Source organism: Ctenopharyngodon idella, chromosome 12 (assembly GCF_019924925.1).
Source record: "Ctenopharyngodon idella isolate HZGC_01 chromosome 12, HZGC01, whole genome shotgun sequence".
Lineage (NCBI taxonomy): Eukaryota > Metazoa > Chordata > Actinopteri > Cypriniformes > Xenocyprididae > Ctenopharyngodon > Ctenopharyngodon idella.
Genome location: NC_067231.1, coordinates 14,515,038 through 14,535,689, shown reverse-complemented (window position 1 = coordinate 14,535,689; position 20,652 = coordinate 14,515,038). Strand labels below are relative to the sequence as shown.

General features: G+C 38.7%; 2 protein-coding genes across 5 annotated transcripts in view; one reads left to right on the top strand and one right to left on the bottom strand.

Moving 5' to 3' along the window:
* Nucleotides 1–16,605, top strand: part of mrtfab (myocardin related transcription factor Ab) — a 39,206-nt gene extending 22,601 nt beyond the window's left edge. For 3 of the 4 annotated variants that reach the window (XM_051914054.1, XM_051914056.1, XM_051914053.1), the window contains 16 exons: nt 979–1,044; nt 5,846–5,901; nt 6,001–6,076; nt 6,648–6,794; nt 7,168–7,328; nt 7,646–7,762; nt 7,872–8,119; nt 9,356–9,524; nt 9,811–10,209; nt 11,384–12,265; nt 12,370–12,573; nt 12,802–12,900; nt 13,530–13,670; nt 13,802–13,888; nt 14,018–14,078; nt 15,208–16,605. In XM_051914054.1, the coding sequence (XP_051770014.1) occupies nt 979–1,044; nt 5,846–5,901; nt 6,001–6,076; nt 6,648–6,794; nt 7,168–7,328; nt 7,646–7,762; nt 7,872–8,119; nt 9,356–9,524; nt 9,811–10,209; nt 11,384–12,265; nt 12,370–12,573; nt 12,802–12,900; nt 13,530–13,670; nt 13,802–13,888; nt 14,018–14,078; nt 15,208–15,761 (3,467 nt within the window). In that variant the 3' untranslated portion in view covers nt 15,762–16,605. The remainder of the gene's footprint in view (nt 1–978; nt 1,045–5,845; nt 5,902–6,000; nt 6,077–6,647; nt 6,795–7,167; nt 7,329–7,645; nt 7,763–7,871; nt 8,120–9,355; nt 9,525–9,810; nt 10,210–11,383; nt 12,266–12,369; nt 12,574–12,801; nt 12,901–13,529; nt 13,671–13,801; nt 13,889–14,017; nt 14,079–15,207) is intronic. The other variant, XM_051914055.1, reaches the window with a different exon arrangement.
* Nucleotides 16,606–16,757: 152 nt separating this feature from the next.
* shisa8b (shisa family member 8b) overlaps nt 16,758–20,652 on the bottom strand; it is a 46,058-nt gene continuing 42,163 nt past the window's right edge. Inside the window, exon 6 of the mRNA XM_051914060.1 lies at nt 16,758–20,634. Coding sequence (XP_051770020.1) covers nt 20,174–20,634 — 461 coding nt within the window. The 3' untranslated portion in view covers nt 16,758–20,173. The remainder of the gene's footprint in view (nt 20,635–20,652) is intronic.

Sequence of the window (20,652 nt, the reverse complement as noted above, 5' to 3'; positions counted from 1 at the left end):
GAGAAGATGGAGAGACTGTTGGCATTTAAAAGTGTCTGATTGATTGACAGTATCAGGCCAGGTTCTCAGAGAGGTGCGAGAGGGCTTGTATTTCTTCTTCAGTAGCTACAAAAATAGTGCTTAGCAGCACTAAGGAGTGTGTGGTCAAAAAACAGCTGTTAAAATGAAGTGAGAATAGGAAGAATTTAGAATAAATAGTGGAACTTTTAGTATTCAATATGCAAGTGAGAAACAAAGTGGGTGTTCTGGGATTTTATAGGAACTTGTTACAAAAAGGGGCCCTAATTTAAAAGTGCAGGATTCACATCCTCACAGTTGATCGCCAAAACGTCAGCAATTAGTTTAGTCACCTTACACCCTTAAAAATAAAGGATCCAAAAGAAGTGAATGATAGGTCTTGGCTTGCTGAACTACAGTAATTGAGGCGCAGACAATGTTCTGGTTTCATGATTCCCAGACGTAGTGGCTGTGAAGGTCAGAACAGCTGACTAGTGAACACAAAGCAGTGCCATGTGGGTGATGATGTCATTGTGTCAGGATTGACAGGTGCACACTTGCCTCTAATGCGTCCCGGGATGCCATCAATACTCAAGAGCCACATCCCTCCCAACATGACATTTGACATAATGATACTGTAACGGCTTCTTTTCACAGAACAAAGCAAATAACAAATCTCAAAAGCTGTCTACACACTGTCCACCCTCTTTATAGTCATTGAGCAACTTACTCAATGTGTTGTGCCAGCACGCAAGTTCCTGATTTGAAGAACGCCTATTGCCTCTCGTTTAAAAAAGTGTGGTGAAACGGGAAGTATGAAAACCACCCAAACAACCTCAAAATTCACAGTCCCTCCCCTTAGCATTCAGCCTTTCGTTAGTAAGAAACAGAAAGAGGACTGGTTGAGCTCTGTTATAGTCATCTGGCTGCAGCCGTCTGTCATTCTCTGTATCTGAACCCCTTTCCTCTCTCCCCATGCAGTTCTTCAGCTCAAACTACAACAAAGAAGGACGCGAGAGGAGCTGGTCAGCCAAGGAATCATGCCTCGTAAGTCACATTTTACTCCTCTGGTTATGTCGAGCATCACACACGTTTGCATATGTGAATGTACTTGCAGCAAATGCAGATTGCAATGTATTATGTCATTACTTTTGGGAATGTTTGTGCAGGCTGCATATATGATTGCTACCAAATTTATGTGGACACTTAAGTTACACTTAAAAATGTATCTGTGCATTATATATCAAAATATCAAACTAATGGAATTTATTTTATAGTAATATAGCACACTTTTCAAGCAAAAGATATTATAGAAGTTTCAGATTATGAAACAACAAATATATTCTGCAAAATTAAGTTTATGGTTAACACTATAAAGCCTACTGTATCGAATTTCTAAAGGTGTTGATACACGGGGCAACTTTTTGAGCAATGTTGCTGTCAATGGGCAACCTGGTAAGACACAGGACAACGGACAGTTGGCAGCAACCAATCAGAGAGGAGCAAATCTATTGCCAACCCAATAAATACTTTATTATAAACACTTGTTAGGCACTTTATTTCAACTTTTCAAATGTTTTCTTCATTTTTATTAAATATAAATGCCATTCTGATCTGATTTGTGATGGGAAAAGGGAGAAGAGTGAGTTTGGCAAAAGGCAGATTCGAACCTGCGTCGATCACGTCAAAAGCTACTTTCGCATGCCATACGCCCTTCACTACGCCGCTATAGACGTTAAACAGAATGCGTCTTTTTAGTATTTAACTGCAAACATTCGATGGCTAAATTACAGCCTACGTACATTAAATTGGACACCTGTTGGTATTTTTAGCATTAAATGAGGTATATTCCCTGTTTTGGGTTGACACATGACAACTTACCAGCGTAAAAAGATATAAGTTCACGCTCCTTTTCTTCGCTTCACTGCCACTGAGAGGCTGCCATCTTCTTTGAATTCTTTCTGAGTTCTCCAAGCTGGTCACGTGATTGGCTGCTAGCATTCTGATTGGAGGATCTCAAAAAATTGCCCACGACCGATCTAAAGTATCCAGATAGAAATTTGTTGCTCATTCTCTATGGGTAAGTGCCCAAGCAACATTGCTCGGCAACATTGCTCAAAAAGTTGCCCCCGTGTATCATCACCTTTATCGACATAATCAAAGTTTGATGAAAAACCTCTTGTACATGATCTACTACATGCCATCTGCCTTCTGATTTGTAATTTATACTTTTTAGCAAGCCTTTTACTATAATTGTCAAAATGTCCACCTTTAGGTCATGGTAAACGGCAACATCTACACCAAATTGCGCATATTTGCTTATTTTGGGCCTTTGAATAAAATTAGTGGGGTTTTTTCCTTCTCAAGTATGAGCTCCATATTCTCACTATATCGTACTATACGAGTCATAAAATCCTAATGCATCAAATATGATACATCAAACTTTTTTAAAGATACATTTAGATATAAAGGTTAAATAAACAGTTACATTTAAAATACTGGATACTCTGCTAGGACATCTGTGTGAACTTGACAGGAACTGACTTCATACATCCATGAAAAATTCCTTTTTGGACCATTTGATTAAAAGTAATGGCAAAAATGGCTCTCTGAGTGAAGCTCCAGCATCATGTTTTCATATGCCACTTGCATTGATATTTAGTATGCTGTGACGATCAGACATTTTTAGGTGTGACTTCTTGAGGCAATATATTTAAAGCAAGGAATAATGGCTATATTCTTAGATATTTGTGTTATACAATTTAGCCTCAAAACACATCAACAATTACATGCAGACTTCTGGTATGGGACTGTTTTACTATTTGTTGGCATGTCAATAAGTTGCTTTTGTGGGACTGCTATAGTCACAAGTATTTCATGTTAATGTAATGAAGGATATTGCAACATTCAAATTAAAGATTTCAACAATTGTAGAAATCAACACTCATTCAAAAATATTAAGCTATGTATGTTTCTTCCAGTATATGCATTATATATTGTCATGAAAAAAGAAAGGGGAAAAAAAAAAACATGCATTTTGCATAGAGGCTCCAACAGGCATTAATTGATGTAACAGTCGACTAGCTGTGGTCTCGCATGTCCTCTATAGAAGACTTGACTGTTGTTTGCCAACACCGTCATTGTGAAAGGGACTGTTGTTGTGTTATCAGGTGGATCTACTTCCTCTATTGTTTCCACTTCCTTATTCTGTGTTCTGCTCATCAAGCAAGAGAATTTGCAGTATTCACACTGTGCTTTCTATGCAGCCTCTGTGGGAAGGAGGAAGTGCCCCAGCAACACTAGCTTTGCTCTTTAAAAGCCTCAGCCAAAAATGAACTGTTTAGTTAGCTTTATATAACACTAAGCACTTCCGTTACAATATTCATTTACAATGGCAAGACGCTAAAAGACATGCACATTTTCATGGCTCATGTCAAATCCAAAATCCCTCCATTACAGCACACATAAGCCAGCAGGATTAGATTAAGATTTCGTAAGTGTTTAATGTAACTGTGTGAGGTTAGCTGACACATTATGTGTCCACTGACTTCATCAAAGATTTTAGATTAAAATGTATGTATAAACATAGGGAGGATTCTTGAATCTTTTTTGTTTAGGTCAGATTTGTAGTGTCCCCTATTATAAACCATCAAAAACTTGTGGTTGGTAAGTCTCTTATGATGCGTTTGTTTGATCAAAAACACAGTAAAATAGTAATATTGTAAAATATTATTACATTACTCCAGCCTTTAGTGTCACATGATCCTTTTGACATCATTTTAAAAAATGCTTAAAAATCTTACTGACCCCAAACTTCTGTACAGTACTGTTGGTGTATTATTGTGAACTTCTCTTATACAGAGACCAGGCGGATGATCATTGCTAACCCTAGCCTGCGGTTTTGGAAATTTCATGAATTCAGTTACTTAAGCTCAGCTGTTACATCACATTACTGCTTTCACATTATCCCTTTCACATTACAGTTCAATCACATGTGTGTTTTTTTTTTATAATTTTCAACCTTCTTTTTAGAGAAATAATATCCACTGTTGTGGTAGTGAATAGAGATGCACCGCTGTATCGGTGGCCGATATTTTTGATCAATTTACAACCATCGGCATATCAGCTATAGCATGAAAAGGGCTGATATAACAAACCAATGGTTTATTAATTAGTTGCGTGAAGTCACTGATCTGTGTAATGTCTGTTGCATAATCCAACATTTTTCTCTGGGTAAAATAATTAAATACTTGCGAAAACAAATTGAAATCTTTACAAAATACAGCAGGGCTCGTCAATAAGGACTGCCCGGGGTCAGCGTGAACGACACTTGGGACAATTGAACTGTGCAACACTGTCACTGTCCCGATCGGGCCAGTGCTCTAAGTTTGTCCTTTGCGTGTAGTTTTAAGCCTTACAAATGTAAATATAACACAAATGAGAACTCAATGCTACTCACTTTTGTGTGAGAAGTTTGCACACATCCATAGGGTGCGACCGGAAAGCAGCGTCTCAAGACAGTATGCAAATACTGAATAGAGTTGTCTTTCGCTTCTTCTAATTCACACAAAATTACATCAAAATGGCCCTCTTGGTGAGTTTCATTGTAAACATAATCGGTTATGTTTTAAATAAACGTGAACAGCTGACAGAGAAAATGCTTGTGTAGCAGTATATTGTGTCTGTGCAGCTCTTAAAGTGACAACAGCCTAATATTTCTGCTGCACTGCTGTCTGTTTTAATGTTAATCAAACAACAAAAGACAAAACAATTGCTCACTACTCTTGACTAAACAACTTTTGTAACTTTAATAAAGAATTAATATGTATTTAATTTATACAGTGAAGAATTGTTATTTTACTCTGTACCTGAAAACTACTGTTAAACCAACCTAAAAAGCACTGTTTATTTCATATGTACCTTTTTTCTGTTGTATTTATGTTGACCTGCTGAATGTTAAATGGATCCAATCCATGTTCATTAGAAATTATTTGATGATGCAGCAATAAACTAGCTAGTATAATTTAATGCATGCGTTTTTGAACTTTGCTTATTTAAAACATGATCAAAAAACTATTTTAATGACAAAACTTCAAATAAGAAAGCAAGTGACACATATTGGTATCGGAATCGGCCATTAGTTGTTTGTTAAAATTGGTATCAGCATCAGCCCAAAAAAATCCTATCGGTGCATCCCTAGCAGTGAATATATACTGCATATACACTGTTCTAGTATACTTTACTACCAATGTAGGAATATACCTGTCTGGTATACTGTAAGATGATTAGTAGCAAACTCTTAGGCAAAAATTACATTTTTAAAAGTGTAAAGAGTAAAAAAACTAAATTATTTTATATCTTTTAAAATATATTGATTTTGACATCCTAAGTGCAGATGGATACACACATTTGCTGTCATTATACTGAACTCCCTTTGTTCTTTCAGCAGGTGATTTGAGCCAGGCTAATATAAGTGGATGTTCTCTTTTTTGCACGTATGACCTTTCATTATGACATTTAATGACTAGTTTTACGTTCTTCTTATATAGTTCCTCAATATCAAATACGATTCATTGTTGGCACAGATGGTTTACAGATACATGTGTACTTGAATACTTGAAAGTCAGAGCAGTGTTTGAGAGAAGACACAGTATGTATTGGCCAGCTGTTTGGAGTAGTTTAGCTCACACAGGAAAAGTTCTGGTGTTTTTGCTCAATCTCCCAGACCCAACCTCAAATACTCTTCTGATTAATCTATCGAGTACCTGACAGTCCCAATGACCAATATGCACATCATTCCCTTTGACTGAACATCAGAAAGTAAGACCATCTCTGTTTCTGTACACAGCTCTGAAGAGTCCAGCTGCCTTCCACGAACAGAGGAAAAGTCTGGAGAGAGCACGCGTGAGTGATCTCTTTTTCCTCTTAAAACAAAGAATTCTCTTTCTTCTCATCTTTGACACTTTTGTTGACACACAGTTGTTTTATCTTTTACTGGTGCAGACTGAGGATTACCTGAAGAGGAAGATCAGGAGTCGGCCAGAGAGGTCAGAACTGGTCAGAATGCACATCCTAGAAGGTGAGTGTCACATCATTCTCATTTAAATATGTAAATTGAGTAATATTAAATTATTATATATTTATTTCAGTTTACTTTTTTTAATCTATAGCATGTCATGTTTCTGTTATGTAATTTCTGCCTCTTGCAATGCCCCTTTTAACAGACATTTTCACAGTTATTAACATCGTGAATCTAAAGTAAATCTGAAGTTAGTTATATTTTGCATCAAATTTCAGAAAACTAGTTAACGCTGCTGTGGATTGCAAGGTATATCTTTGTTGTAGTATCTATTCACCACTATATAGAAGTTTACCCAACTTTGACGACTTCTGCTTCTGACAACCCCGGAAATGTAAAAAAGGGTCCATAGCCATTTATTTCATCTTAAACTTTTTAGGAGCGAAGGAGCTGTCTGTAACTTCAATAATATTTTGTATTGTTTCCATTTCTGTTACTATACCAAACAGGTAGTTGATCAATATGTAAAAAATACTTACTAAGTGAGTAGACTCTCAGAGGGGAATTTAGGTGGTATTTACATAGAAGGAAGTGATTCATTTGTTAATGATTAAACTTGTTTCACCTGCAGAGACTTCAGCCGAGCCGTCACTGCAGGCCAAGCAGCTGAAGCTGAAGAGAGCTCGACTGGCAGACGATCTCAATGATAAAATCTCCCACCGGCCTGGTCCTATCGAGCTCATCCACAAGAACATCCTCCCTGTGCACACGCTCATTGGTTAGTGTATAACCACTGTCACAAACAGCATTTATGTTGCACGCACTGTTACAGCAAGTTCAGCATTGTTGGTGCTGCTGTTTAAGCACCATAAGCATTTTCTCCACAAATGACGACAATGCATATCTATTATTTGCAAATTTGAAAAAGGAGGAGACTTTAACTTTAATTTCTTTTCAATAAAATCCCTTACATTTGAATTGTGTAGCAGTTCATTCACAACCCAAATGCTACAAATTCTGTTAGCAGTAAACTTTTTTTTTTTTTTTTTTTTTTTTTTTTTTTTTAAACACAAGTTTAGTTTTACTATCATTAATTTCTTAAGTGTATCTATGCACATATCAGACAACTAATTTCTTGAATGTATTATCAGGTACAGAGTCTCCAAAGGGTGAGAGTTCCTCATTGGATGAGGACAGTAGTGATGCGCTGTCACCGGATCCCCTGTGCAGTCAGGACTCTCCGTTGGGTCTTGCCCCTCAACACTCCCCCTCTGATATGCTGAATATGAATGGAGACTTATCACCCACTCGGGTAGATTCCTGTTTCAGTTTTTCAATATGAGATAAATGGAATATTTCTTTTGTGCTTTCAGTAAACTAGAGGGTAGCACTGCTCTCCACTTAAAGGGACAGTTCACCCAGAAAATCATGTTGTTGCAAATCTGTATGACTTTTTCTTCTTTGGAACACAAAAACAGAATGCTCAAGGTTTTTTTTTTTTCCCATTTGTGTTGTCTCTTTAAATTGGCTCATTATTGTGCATTACAAAGGAACAAATGCAGAGTTGAGGACAATGTAAGAAATGCATTCAAGATCAGATAACGTATTTAACCAGCATATATATTGTAGTTTCTCACTCAGGCCCCACCTCCTCCACTTGTTGCATCTGATGCCTCTCCACCACAGAATCTAACCAGTGAAACTAACATGACAAACTCTTCCCGTCCACCAACGGGACATACAAAGGTAAAGCAAAAGCATCAAATCTATCATCAGTTTCATTTTTCAGCCTGAACCACTGAAAAATGTGATTTCATCACTCATGCTTCTCTTTTTATTCCTTTGCTTTTTTCAGTCCAAGTCCAGCACAGATCGGACTTCTCATCGATCCAAGAAACCCAAAGATAACAAGCCCAAAGTGAAGAAACTCAAATATCACCAGTATATTCCACCTGACCAGAAGAACGACCGGGAGCCGCCTCCTCAGCTGGACTCTTCGTACGCCAAGATCCTCCACCAGCAGCAGCTTTTCCTTCAGCTTCAGATCATCAACCAGCAACAGCAGCACTACAACTATCACACTATCTTACCCGCCCCTCCAAAGTAAGTACAACCACACAGGATGTGGATTCATTTTACTGTGTTGTTTGTGTATATTATGTCTGGGTATGGGGTCGTTATGTATTTGAAATAAATCTCATGTGTTCACCAAGGCTGCATTTATTTGATCAAAATAAATTAAAAGCAGTAATAGTGCAAACTTATATAAATAGCTGTTTTCTATTTTAATATTTTTTTTAAATGTAATTTATTCCTGTGATACCAAAGCTGGATTTTTAGCAGCCATTACTCCAGTCTTCAGTGTCACATGATACTTCAGATCCTGATTTATTATCAATGTTTAAAGGGTTAGTTCACCCAAAAATGAAAATTCTGTCATTTATTACTCACGCTCATGCCGTTCCAGACCCTTAAGACCTTCGTTAATCTTCGGAACGCAAATTGAGATATTTTTGTTTAAATCCGATGGCTCCGTGAGGCCTCCATAGGGAGCAATGACATTTCCCCTCTCTCAAAAATATTCTCGTCGCTTTATAATATTAATATTGAACCACTGTACTCACATGAACTGATTTAAATATGTTTTTAGTACCTTTATGGATCTTGAGAGAGGAAATGTCATTGCTCCCTATCTAGGCCTCACGGAGCCATCGGATTTAAACAAAAATATCTTAATTTGTGTTTCGAAGATCAACGAAGGTCTTACGGGTGTAAAACGGCATGAGGGTGAGTAATTAATGACAGCATTTTCATTTTTGGGTGAACTAACCCTTTAAAACAGTTGTGCTGATTTATATTTTTGAGGAAACTGTGATACATTTTTTTCAGAATTCATTGATGAATGAAAAAGAAAGAACAGTGTTTATTTGAAAGAGAAATATTTTGTAACATTTAAATGATTTGATCGATTTATTGCATCCTTGCTGAATAAAATTATGAAATTAATAATAATATTTAATAATATTGTATATTAATAATAATATACAAAAATCTTACTGACCCTAAACTTTTGAACAGTGGTGTATGACTGCTAGAGTGGTTCTCATCCGGTGTTGGTCATGACCCAAAAATTGGTCACAGATCTGCAACTAACCATAAAATCATGCATAATCATGATAAAGTAAACAGACAAACCTATGCAAGATAAAACAAAATATGCTCCAGAATACATTAAATACAAATTACATAATCTGGGTTCTGAGGCAAAGCCACCGAGAGAACTGTAGACACAACTAACTGATTTAAATATAAAACAAAAATAAATCTGTTCAATTCTAGACTTTCTGCTGAAAAGCAGCAACCAACCAGTCTGGGCCCCTCCCCTTCCCAGACTATTTCCACATGCTCGACAGTCTCCTCCAATCAGAATGGGCCCAATCGTCAGAGCCAGCCTACAGTGGGAGGAGCTAAGCCCAGCACTTTGCCTGCAAACCTGGATGAGTTCAAAGTGGGTAACCGTTGTAATTTATTCACTTTTACTAAAGCAATAACAGTGACCTGGACCAATAACTGGACTTTTCGTTCCAGAAGTATCCTACTTATTTTGTTATTAGGAATTTTTAAAAATCCTTAATATAGAGTTGAAGCCATGAACCAAAACAACCAGCTCTGATATGAATCACAATATTACAACCTTTGGAGAAACTGATGGGATTTTTTTTTTTTTTACTTCTGACTGTTGCGCTCTACTGTGGATATTTTGAAACTAAATTGATTGTTCATCTCACTTTCAGGTTGCGGAACTTAAACATGAGCTCAAACTGAGGGGTCTGACAGTATCGGGAACTAAAAACGATCTCATTGAACGACTGAAGAACTACCAGGAGCAGAACAATGGATCATCAGCCGCAGGAGCTGCAGCTATAAAAAAAACTGTTCCTGCTCAGCTACCGCAGGTGTCCGTTCAGTCGTCTGGTGCCGCCCCACATCAAACCACAAAAGACGCGGCTGCTCCAGTGTCTGCCTTTCCCAAAGCGGCTACCACTAGGGTCCACAGCACAACTCCACCTCAAATCATGCGCTTCAGCAGCACAAGCTCCTCCCCTCCTGTATCTCCTACCCCCTCCGACCGCTCTCTGGCCGGATTGAGTCCAGATGAGACCAGCTGCAATGGAGATGTGTTTGGAGAAATGGTATGTCTGGGTTTGAAGAAGCACAGCATAAATGGTCAAAAAAAAATTAGGGATGCACAATATATCAGTACCATTGTTTAATTTATTAGTATCTTTCAATGTTAGATATTCAATTCAATTCAATACATTAGTTCATGCTCATTTCCCCTATTTTCATTTAGATTAACTGGTAACACTTTACAATAAGTTAATTCACACACTTAAAGGGTAAGTTCCCCCAAAAATTAAAATTCTGTCATCATTTACTCACCCTCATGTCGTTCCAAACCCGTAAGACCTTCGTTCATCTTCGCAACACAAATTAAGATATTTTTGATGAAATCCGAGAGGTTGTTTATCCCCGATAGAAAGCAACGTAATTACCACATTCAAGGTTGTAATTACCACATTCAAGAAAAGTAGTAAAAACATCATTAAAATAGTCAACGTGACTATAGTGGTTCAACCTTAATGTAATGAAGCGACGAGAATACATTTTGTGCGCAAAAACAAAACAAAAATAACGACTTTATTCAGCAATTTCTTCTCTCCCCTGTCAGTTTCCTACTCTGTTTACGTTCAGCACTTCCAGGTTCTACATCATAACGCTGACTCATTATTGGCCGGCTCCTGCGTCAGCATCACACACATATGTTGTGCTGCTCACGTGTACAGCGTCAGCGTTCTGATGCAGAACCTAGAAGTGCTGAACGTAAACAGGAGACTGACAGGGGAGAGAAGAAATTGTTGAATAAAGTCATTATTTTTGTTTTCTTTTTGCACACAAAAAGTATTCTCGTCACTTCATAACAATAAGGTTGAGCCACTGTAGTCATGTTGACTATTTTAACAGTGTCTTTACTACCTTTCTGGGCCTTGAATGTGGTAATTACGTTGCTTTCTTTGGGGGATAAAAAAAAAACCTCTTGGATTTCATCAAAAATATCTTACTTTGTGTTCCGACGATGAATGAAGGTCTTACGGGTTTGGAACGACATGAGGGTGAGTAATTAATAACAGAATTTTTATTTTTGGGTGAAATAACCATTTAAATTTAATCTTTAAAATTGTACAAATAAATTTGACTTGACTACATTATAGTGTTGTGATGCATAAAGCTATCATTATTTCTTATTTCAGTATTTTAGGTCAGTTTTTACATCCCTATTAAGAACTTGTGGTTCTCCCTTAACAGGTTAGCTCACCTCTCACCCAGCTCAGCCTGCACCCCTCTCCAGACCACCCATCTCCAATTAAAGAGGAGTCTCTCGGGCTGATGCAGGCATCCTGCAGCCTTTCTCGCTCGGGTTCGCTTCCAGTCTCACAGCGTCAGGATCCGTTAGGATCTGCAGTGGACAAAGACCAAATGCTTCAGGAGAAGGACAAGCAGATCGAGGAGCTGACACGCATGCTCAGACAGAAGCAGAGGCTGGTGGAGACTCTGCGCTCTCAGCTGGAGCAGGGTAAGCGCGGAGCAGCTGCAGAGGTCTCAGACAACACGGGTAATGCTGAAATACCTTCACTGTCTAACGGAGTGGAAGTGAGGGTGAAGGAAGAGGTCAAGGAGGAAATGGACACATCAGAGGACCTGCAGAAGCAAGTCCAGCCCATGAAAAAGATCCAGACGCCGTGTTCGCAGCAGACTCTGCTCAAGCTGCAGCAGATTCACCGGCTGCAGGTGCAGCAGCAGCAGCAAATGCTGGTGGACCTACCAAACGTACAGAACGCACAGTTACTGCAACAGCAAAAGCAGCAAATTAACCCACAGAAACTGCAGCAAGAGCAAGGAAAGACACAGGTGTTACAGCTGCAGAAGCAGCAGAAGGCACAATTACTGCAGCAGCAGAAGTTGCAGTTACTGCAGCAGCAGCATAAGGTGAAGTTACTACAACAGCAGCAACAGAAGACACTGTTACAACAGCAGCAGAAGAATCAATTGCAGCAGCAAAAGAAGACAGCATTACTGCAACAGCAGCAGCAACAAAAGTTGCAGCAGCTCATCATCCAGCAGAGCCAACAAAAGCAGCTACAAACCAATCAGAAGCAGCAACAGACGCCACAGTTACAGACACCACAGGTCAGCGACATTTCCGGTTCTTCTGAATTGGATGGTTAACATTCTGTAAATTTTGTTTTTATGCAGTTCTTGCCATCATCTTATAATTATTTTATTTTTTACAGGTTTCACAGGTGTTCATCAATCAGCCGTCTAGTACTCAAATTACTACGTCTTTCCCACTGGATCTCCTGAAAGCTCACCCCACACCCACGCTGGTCACTGACAGCAATGGCAACCGTTATCTGATTGCACTCACCAGTAATAGTTTGGAAAGCCTGACTGGAAAGTCTCCTCAGAGCAAAACTAATGGACGGATTACTCTACAGGTGACTAAACAACAGTTTAACTTGTAATATTTTAACAATTTCATTTATATATATTTTAATATATTTTAAAATGCAATTTTATTCCTGTGACACAAAGCTGAATTTTCAGCAGCCATTACACTGTCACATGAGAAATCATATAATATGCAGATTTGGTGCTCAAGGAACATTTATTATTATTATCAATGTAGAAAACCGTTTCATAATCCTTGGTTTGTTGTGTTTCAGAGATTGCAGTCAACCCCTTCTAAGCTCCCTAGCCAGTCATCTGCTGATATGGCTAGTTCTGCCAACCAATCACAAGCTGTCAAAGAGCCCATCTCCAAAGTATGTGCATATAACAATGTGGATGTGCTTACTCAAACCTGTTACAGTTCTGAAAAATAGCGTTTACATGAGATAGAGCGCTCTCTATTGACTTGAACTCTGACAAGGCATGAAACACCAAGATGTATAACAGATATGTACAAATAGCAATGATAAGCATGTTATTTTCAACATATAAGGGGAAATTAGTTAATGTGGTGGGTTTTTTTTGACTATTCTTCTTATTTTAAATCAACATAGAGTTATCATTGCATGAATTTGAATTAGATGCATCAGATTTACTCCAGAATTGAACACGCATGCCAGTGGCACCTCAGCATTATTCATGAGACAGGAGCTTTTACAACACTTCTAAAATATTTATGTAACATGCATGAGTTTCCAAAGTTATAGACAGTTATAGACCAGTGGACTTATATTTGTGAATCAACATCACAGAAACATCACAGTCTCAAATGTTGTACATTCAAATTACAGATATGAAATGACCTGTGTGCATTTGTGGATTGCATTGAGAGCTAACAAAACAGTGTATATGTATCATAATTACAGTATTTAGGAGAATATAGCTGGATATAGGCTACATCTCCTTTCTGCAGCTGACCCATGCTGAAATTTCCCATTTCCAGGTTCAGAAAGTAGGGCTCCACTTGGAAACCACAAGTGTTCAGGAGTCTAGCCAGCCAGTGTCCGCCCCACCCAGCTTTGAGCCCTTCTTCTCTGGGGATTCTAACCCACTGAACAAACCCTCTTCACCCCCTTCATTTAAGGTATCGCACTTGCATAAATACTCATACTTTAGTTTTGTTACCCAATTTTACTTTTGTCTTTATCTCCTTCTTTGCTGAAGCTAGCATTTCTTTTTCCATTTTCCTCTACCTATCATGTTCATCTGTTTTAGGAGGACACTTGCCCAACTTTTGATCGACATACTTTGTTCACCCCTTCCTCCCCAAAGCCGAACTCTCACCCCCCTCAACATTTTAAAGTATGGCCTTCACTCAGATTCTTTCTTTCTTGTGTTTTTCTCCTTCATTCTTTCACCTTCTTTTTCTGTTTCCACTGTTTTTCTTATAGTACTGTATTTTCTTACATTGGTGATATTCTCTGTTTACAGGATAATGTCTCTAACAACCAGCAAATAGATGATTTGTTCGAAATCCTGATCAAGAGTGGAGGTAAAAAGTGTTTTTAAGAGTCTTAAATATAATATATATAGTACCATTTTTAAAAGTTTGAGGTCAGTAAGATATTTTTAAAAGGAATTGATTATTTTAATCGGCAAGGATGCTTTAAATGTATTGAAAGTGACAGTAAAGACATTTATAATATTTCTAGTTCAAATAAGTTCTGTTCTTTTGAACTTTCTATTCATCAAAGAATCCTTAAAAAAATCATATCATGGTTTCCACAAAAACATTAAAGGGTTAGTTCACCCAAAAATGAAAATTCTGTCATTAATTACATTAATCATGTCATTCCAAATCCGTACGACCTTCGTTCATCTTTGGAACACAAATTAAGATATTTTTGATGAAATCCAAGAGCTGACCCCTCCATAGACAGCAATTTAATTACCACTTACCAACTTTGTTCAACAATTTCTTCTCTTCCCTGTCATTCTCCTACACTGTTCACGTAGTAAACGCAGTGCAGCGCTTCCGGGTTCTAAGTCAGAACGCTGACTCCGTATTGGCCGACGCTGTACACGTGAGCAGCACGACGCATGCTTGTGATGCTGACGCAGGAGCCGGCCAATAATGAGCCGGCGTTCTGATGTAGAACCTAGAGGCGCTGCAACGTAAACAGCATAGAAGACTGACAGGGAAGAGACGAATTTGTTGAGTAAAGTCGTTATTTTTGTTTTGTTTTTGAGCACAAAAAGTATTCTTGTCGCTTCGTAACATTAATGTTGAACCACTGTAGTCACGCTGACTATTTTACCAATGTCTTTGCTACTTTTCTGGGCCTGGAAAGTGGTAATTAAATTGCTGTCTATGGAGGGGTCAGACAGCTCTTGGATTTCATCAAAAATATCTTAATTAGTGTTCCAAAGATGAACAAAGGTCTTACGGGTGTAGAACAACATGAGGGTGAGTACTTAATGACAGAAATTTCATTTTTGGGTGAACTAACCCTTTAAATAGAACTAGAAAACAATTGTAATAATATTTCACAAAACTACTGTTTTTACTGTATTTTTTTATTGTATGATCAAATAAGTGCAGCCTTGGTGAACATAACAGACTTCTTTCAAAAAAATATATATGTTAATATTAATAAATCTCTCTTCTTTCCATATTGCAGAAATTTCATCTGGATTTAAAGCCAGTCAAGACCCCTCCCTGTCAGACCTCCACTCCAGCCCACCCACTCCATCCCCACCTCCTTCTCCGCTCCACCTCTCGCCACCCACACATCACCCTGACCCTGTTCCCGCTCCTTCCCAGCAGCTCCCGGACACCCAGGACAGGCCTTGCTCTAGAGCTGTCCGCCTCGAGGACTTCCTGGAGAGCACCACCGGTGCTCCTCTCCTTGGCGTGGAGCCGGACGGCCCATTGACGTTGATCGATGACCTCCACAACCAAATGCTGAGCACTTCCAGTATTCTGGACCATCCCTCATCTCCAATGGACACCAGTGACCTGAGCTTCTCACCCCACCCAGCCAACCTGGACTTTGAAGACCCCACCCTGGATGTCATGGATTGGCTGGACATACCCGTGGTAGGAGGGGGCAGTAATTGTAACGGCGGGGGTATGGTCCTTGCCCCTCTCAGCTCGCACACCCCACCCAGTGTATTTTCTGCAGACTTTTTGGACAGTTCAGATCTGCAGATCCATTGGGACTCGTGTTTGTAGCTTTTGGTCTTAATTGCTTGATGACACACAATTTAGCACCTTCAACCTTACTGTGTATAAGGCTGTACACAAAACACTCCAGATGCACATATGCTGTTTCTTATGCTGAAATTTTTTTCTTCATATTCCTGTGCCGAATGGTATTTAAACAGTTCCTGTGTCTGATAGGTCCTCTTAAGCACTGAATTTTAAGCTCTCATTTACTGCATCATACCCAAATGTTTTACATCACACGGCACTGTTGCCTTTGCCAACAGAGAGACCAATCTGGACCCCGAAACCAACTTCTCACACGTTAAACAGCTAAACTAAACCCATACTTTGGTCTAGTTATTAGACCAGTTGTCCATGCTGGATAGGCTAAATTTTTACTTTAAGCACATTCTCCACTACTTATTTTTGGCACCATATAGTGTTACTTCTACCGATCTCAATAAAGTTATGAACTCATGACCATTATATGAGGCTATTTCTGCACCACGTTTCACAAACACGTTTCATCGACAAATGAAATGGAGAAAAAAATATGAGATATCATAGACCTCCTTGCATTTGAACCCTTTTGGCATGTTAGTTCTTCCAACATTGCACTTAAGCTGACCCGACTGGTGCTCTGGTCTACATGACCCAATTTAATGGGATCTGCAGGGAACCAGGTTTGGTGACGTTCACCAGATCTCTATGCATTGCTGTAATTTAGGATCATGTAATGATGAAACCTTTGTTCTTTTCCCTCTGATTGTAGCGATTCGCTGGTGGAGGTCAGTGCTGGGGTTCAGGTTTCAGAATATTTGGAACTTATTGTTTTTTAAAAAAGGAAAAAAATAAAAGAAAAAAAAATGCAGCGTGAAGTGTTTTTTTGTTGCCCCTGCACTCACATATACACAGCACTTTCACCCACAAAGGCTTTAGAATATATAATAATATTATTTGGAAATACAACTTTAAATGCATGTAATGAATGATTTTACATTTCACATTTAAGCATTTGGCAGACGCTTTGGATAAAAGCATCTTGCATTGATTTTAAGGTATATGCTAGCATTTATATTGGATTCCCTGGGAATCAAACCCATGATAATGGCGTTGCTAGCACCATGCTCAACTGTTTGAGCTTCAGGAAAAATTTAGGCCATCTTGCTGCAGCATTGGTTTTGTTGTTCCTGAAACTTGAACTTAATCCAGACTTTCTCATCTGACTGTTTAAAAACTTATTATTATTATTTTTTTTTTTTTTTAGATATGCAGTTATAATATGAAATATAATATCATACAATAAAAATCACTAAAATGACAACACCAAGGAGCCGCTGTGTGGAGAATTGAGAATTCTGTTAGGAGGGAAAAGGCTGGGAATGGACTGAATTACAGTGTTAAAGGACATTTTGTTGAGGACTGACAGTCTCAGTCACCATTCACTTTCATGGCATCTTTTCTTTCTTTTCATCCAATTAAATTGAATGGTGATGGAGACTGTCATAAGTTCCACGGAAGAAACTCGTGCAGATTTGGAACAACATGAAGGTGATGAAATGATGACAGATTTTTTGGGGAGAACTCTCCAACTATCCTCGGAATGTTCTGAAGCGTGTTTTTTAATGACTAACAAACGCGTGCGTAATAAAACAGTATGTTGTTTGCAGTAGTGTCGTTTTATTGTGATACTTGTACAGAGAATTTTCTGTTACACTATGCGGTATCACCAAAAGAGGGCGCAATACATCTATAGCCCAAGCCCAGATGATCGTGTCGTGTGATAGTTAGAGGCTCAGTGGTCCTGTGTGAGGCAAATGTGTTTTTCTGCTTTCTGCCTCGACAACCATGACCGACATCTTGAATGTACCTGCCTGTTGTGCATGGTGAGTGGTGGCGGTTTAAGAGAGTTCGTATAAGTAAGTAGACTATAAATAAAACCAAACATTGAAAATCCTCAAAATCATTTCGACGTTTTAGAACTTTTATTTTGAAAAGAGACATTGTTTGAAGTACAAATCAACAAATCAAAGTCAAATCAATCTAATAACGTTGATTTACAATTTCAAGCATTATTTTTGTTGTTATTGGTTGTTTTATTAACTTATATTTAGTCATAATTTGAATAAAAAACCCTATTAAAAATATTTCAGCTTGTCTTTCCAGTTTTGGTTTCTCCAATTGTTGTTTAAAAGCCCTTATACCACTAGTTAATTAACATATGACTTTTTTACACAGTAGGCATTACCAACACAGGCATTATCAACATAACAAATAGTAGCTTATACAAACACTCCTATTTCAGATGTCTTTAAACGTAGAACAAAGCGTCGGTGTAGTTGTTAAATACAGTTCTTATATAATTAAATGATACAATTCATGTACATGAATACAGAAATATATTTAGTATGCTTAATACAAATATGAAAACAGAAAAAGTGTCCAGTTCACAGGAATATCTGGCTTGAATAAAAGCAAAGCACAATGCAGTACAGGAATAGATAGGAAGCACTTTTAAGTACATATATTTTAAATGCTACAATTTACATTTAAGAAATATCACACTAGCAAGTGCTGTTGGCCTGAAAGTCAGCACAGATGTCATTTGGCTGTATGCACAAAGCCACAGGTAGTCACAGCCGTGCTGATATTAAGACTGTGAGTGTGATATTGCTTTTATACAATTAACAAGAAAACTGTAATGTGTAAAGATGAATAACAGTGATTTTCCCTCCCCGTTCTGTAATCACTCTGGATTTTCCTTATCCCAATCATGCTAGCTGGGGTTTTTAGCATATCAGAATCCGAATTTGAATCTCCTGTTTACACTGCAGATGGTTAGCCAACACAATTAGCGTAGATTCTGAAGTATCAGACTTTTCCCCATCAGACTTGCTATGGTATTGAAGTACATCTTGTTTTTTTATTTGGATACATTGTATCTCTGTGGTACAAGTTCTGGTAATTCAGCCCTCTAATCCAAGTAAAAGAAAGCACACAGAAGTAGAAGGTAAACAGTGCAAGGCTTGCCTACAAGACAGCTAGTGCTTGTGAGATCTTGATTTCAAGGATGGTTAATTCAGTAGAGCTGATATTTTTGCCATTGCATAGCTTGTTTTACAAGAATGATGTGCTTCATTCCCAGTTCCAAGGTCCAGATTTATTGCTCAATGCTGGCATCATTTCTTCAGCCTCGCACCATGAGGCAATCAGCCTTGGTCAACAATCTGTAAAGTGAACGACTCAGCATGACATTAAGGACTCAACACAGGCGGTCTTGAGAAACAGAGATAGAGAAGATCAGACTCTTTTGAGCAAACAAGATAAAAACAGGAAGATAAGATGAAGTTGGATGTTTGATGATGTCTTCACTCCTTGGAGGATTTGAATGTAAAACTAGACTCATAAATCAATTTATTTCTTTTATTTCCACAGAAAATGTATCTAGGACAGAGCCAATAGCCTTGTGGGCAGCGTTCCGAAATGTAGTGCAGTTGTGCTTTAGGCGATCCGAGTTTGAGTCCTGGCTTGTGGTCCCTTCCCAATCAAATGTAGTGCAGTTGCGCTTTGGGCGACCCGAGTTTGAGTCCTAGCTTGTGGTCCCTTCCCGATCCCATCCCACTTGTCTTCCTGTTAAGTTCTGTCCCAATAAAGACAAAAATTCCAAAAATAAATCTTTAAAAAAAAAAAGAAATAAAAAAAGAAATTAAGTTTTTAGCTTTTCAGGAATGTCTTTTTCAGTATAAACTTGTTTAATGGTGCTTTATCAGAGTTGCAGTCAAGTTTGCAATTATCATTGAGAGTTTCACATAGTTCTTTTGTACAAAGGTGATTGTAACCCACTGGAACGGAATTATGTCTTGTGGTTTTTTTCAACTTCATTCCCCTAAAACAAGTTAGTGGTTTAATGAGTGATTTTCTCACAACGAGACTTCCCAAGCCAGAGAGGAAGACCGTGAAATTTGTTAACTCAAAAACTTTCTTCATGAGCACAAAATCCTCAACACACTTAGCGAGGCTTATACTTAAATCCTAGTGTGAGACTGGACATCTGGGTGTCCTCTTTGCCTTCTCTGGGGTTAGAAGTTTGCTTTGTCTTTTATACATAATTGATCCTGAGGTTGTTTACATAAAGATGGCCAGGATAATGTCCCTTAATGACTTAGATTTAGGCTGACGTGATGATGGCATTGTCCCCGTTGAGTTAATGTGGCCTTGGGCACCATTCCTGTCTTCTGGTCTGAACACTCACCTCATTGTTGTCAGTGACACAAAAGCCAGAGATAACCCCAGAAAAGTGGGACAGAAGAAACCATATAATCTTAGACAGGAGTGGTTTAGCACTAAAAGTAGGGGTGACTACGTAGTCTTGACATTGTAGTCTTTGTGCATACAGTCCATTAACAGTCAGCAGTGTTGTTTCTTTCGTTCCTGTTTCCTCAGACAGTGACTTCCGTCTTGCTGTTGGTCTGATAGGCTTTAAGTTTAGGATGGGGCTGATAAAGCGGTTGTCCCCCATAGCCTGTGGGCTGGGAGATGAACTCCGGTAGCGTTTCTATGCTGTACTGTCTTCTGTTGCTGTAGATCTGTCGGCGAACAGAGTGCCCTGGATGCGAGGTCTGCCGGTGGACGTGTCTTTGTCCAGAATCCCAAGCTTTGAAGGCGGAGCTGGAAAGTTGAGGGTGGGTGATGGTTTTTGGGATGCGGGTCCTCTCCAACTGGTTGGTTGGGATTGAGATGGACAGGGGGGAATGGATGTCATGGGAGGGGAGGACCTGGTGGAGGTAGGACTTGTCTTTTGGGTGCATTGACATCGGTTGGAAAGGTACAGGAGGGGAATGATGCTGGGAGAAATCCATTAGTGGATAACTCTTGTAGTAGCCCCGGCTTGCAGTATCAGCTGTAAAGGAGGAGAAGA